The sequence below is a fragment of the Rhagoletis pomonella genome, unplaced genomic scaffold, assembly GCF_013731165.1.
Source record: "Rhagoletis pomonella isolate Grant_MI unplaced genomic scaffold, Rhpom_1.0 Rhpom_scaffold_00005, whole genome shotgun sequence".
In the NCBI taxonomy this organism is placed as follows: Eukaryota; Metazoa; Arthropoda; class Insecta; order Diptera; family Tephritidae; genus Rhagoletis; species Rhagoletis pomonella.
In genome coordinates, this window is record NW_023458559.1 from 43,382,904 (window position 1) to 43,385,390 (window position 2,487).

Here is a 2,487-nt window from a genome sequence, read left to right on the forward strand (position 1 = left end):
TTAGGCTTTCTGCTCATTGGTCGTCCAATCATAGTTGAGTCATAGTTATCGTCATGAAGCAACGATTACATGACGATTACACTTCTGCACACTTGGTCGTGATATTTCAATTCATTTGGCGTCTAAAAATTCACTTGGAGCTGGTATTTTCTGTTTTTTTTGGTTGATATTTTCGCGAAATATTTACAAAAACCTGCAATTTTTTAAATATAGACTGTGCTGCAACATTTTTAGACGTAATTTTCCAGTAATATCTCTTCTTTTCTTTTCCTGGAATGTGTTTTGTGTATGCACACAGAGACTTAATACAATTTCGTCATATTTTATAGTTAAAACGCTCATATTTATTAAATTTTAATGCAATTATCCACTTTTTAATAATTTCCACAGATTTTATGCAAAAAAATATTAATTTTTATACAATTTTAATGCAAATATTAACTTTTTCACTAATTTTCCCCCATAAAATGTAAACAAACAATGCGTGCACAATGCGTACTTATCCGTTTCTGCATCTTCTACGATTTGCCGATAACTAGCCGATAACGACAAGTGTGCAGATCTCCTTTGAAATGCATGTGCTCGGCTCAAAATTTCAGGGCGAGACGATAACGCAACTATGATTGGACGACAAGTGTGCAGATAGCCTTATTCAGCTCTTTCTCGACCGCTTTAGCTCCAAACGAAATTTTTCTGGCAACACTGGCAAATACTATAAATAAGATTTTAAGCCATTATAAGCACCCTGTTCATGGCTGTCACTGCAGTGTTGCCACTTTGGTTAATTCCTGAAAACGTGACGAATTTCGGGTGCCCTTGAGTATTTTTTTAGGATTTTTCTATTTTGAGTAATTTTCTGGGAATGTTCTCTCGATATATAAGTACATCTGCATTTGCTGCTAAATATTCAAAATGTTATCGATAATTTTTTTTTATTTCCATCGTTATCTTTTCAACTTATGTGTTTTGAACTTGCAAAATCGCGGTAAGAGTGCTTTTACATATTTCAAGTATTGAATTCAATTCTGCTCGCATGTGGAAGAGTGGGGTGAGAAGAAAAGGGACGAATGCGTCTGTACCGTCAAGACGTTTCAACTAGGATTGACTTGAAAACCAGATTGAGCACTAATGATGGATGCAGCACTGAGTTGCAGCAATATTATATACAAACCAAGGCATAAACAACAACGGTGATACTTTGTTTGAACCGCACCAACAACGGCACCAATTTAATTAAATAATGTAATTAATTTTTAAACTAAGTACCTGTAAATAGAATGCAGTACACAATACTCATATCAGTAATAAGAAAATTTTGAGTAATTTGTTCGGATTTTGGGGATTTTTCATTTGGTTTTGAGGAATTTGGTAAATTTTTGTGGCAACACTGTGCCACTGGTATTTCAACACAAGTTTTTTATTATTTATTTACAAATTGGTTATGGCTGAACAACATAAGTAAGTTTGTTTATTATAAATAAAATGCTAAATTAAATTAAAAATAATTGCACGGAGTTGCACATGTATTTATGCTTACGAGCGGAGACGTATTTCGTCGATAGTGCACGAGGCGGAAAAAGAAACAAGATGACGCAGAACCTATGAAAAGTGGCTGCCAATTTGTTTCGCGCGAGTTTGTAAAAAAAACTAATCAAACTGTATCCATAAAACTTGTGCCAATTATACAAGTTTATTCATATTCGTTTATTCATGTATAAAATTTCCATTCCATTATAACTTATCATGCCCGTGTATGTATTACCTATTTTAAAATTTGTATCATTTCAGATTGATCTATCCCATCAAGCATTTTCGTGATTTTCTCGAAAATGATATCCGCCTAGACGGTCGCGCCTTTGATAAATATCGCCCGATTGGCGTGAATATTGACTCATTTCAACATTCATTAGGGTCGAGTGCAACAAAAATTGGAAATTCGAATATTCTATGTGGCATACGCGCAGAGTTATCAAAGCCGCGTGCAGCTACACCACTAGCTGGCTACATTGTACCCAATGTAGATATGTCATTTACATCGTTTTCTAAAGCTGCAGCATCGAGTAATAATCAAAATGTTGCCGAAATATTGGAATGTTTTATATATAGGATTTTAAATGAATCCCATTGCCTGAAATTGGAAGATCTGTGCATATTCCCGGGCAAGCTTGTATGGTGTCTTTATATAGATATCATTGGTTTGGAAGTTGATGGTGGCGTATTCGATGCTTCAATTTTGGCTTGCGCTTCAGCACTTAGCACGCTCAAACTGCCTAAAGTTGTATATGATGAAAAAAGTGGGAAAATAGAAATAGGCGACGAAATGAAGGAATTGCCTTTGAATATCTTTCCCGTGGTTAGCACATACAGCATGTTTGACAAGTGAGTATATGCATATCGCTGCTTTACAAACCATGTAACTCTATCTAACTATGTATATTGTACAAATATTCTTAGTGTTGTGCTGGTAGATCCTACTTATCGCGAGGA

General features: G+C 35.0%; 1 protein-coding gene across 1 annotated transcript; it reads left to right on the forward strand.

Moving 5' to 3' along the window:
- Positions 1-1,382: 1,382 nt before the first annotated feature.
- On the forward strand, positions 1,383-2,485 carry LOC118740120 (exosome complex component RRP43-like; the record flags this gene model as incomplete). Its single annotated transcript, XM_036471614.1, has 3 exons — positions 1,383-1,458; positions 1,789-2,379; positions 2,455-2,485. Coding segments are annotated over exons 1-3 (639 nt in total), but the record flags the coding sequence as incomplete, so codon positions are not given.
- Positions 2,486-2,487: the final 2 nt, after the last annotated feature.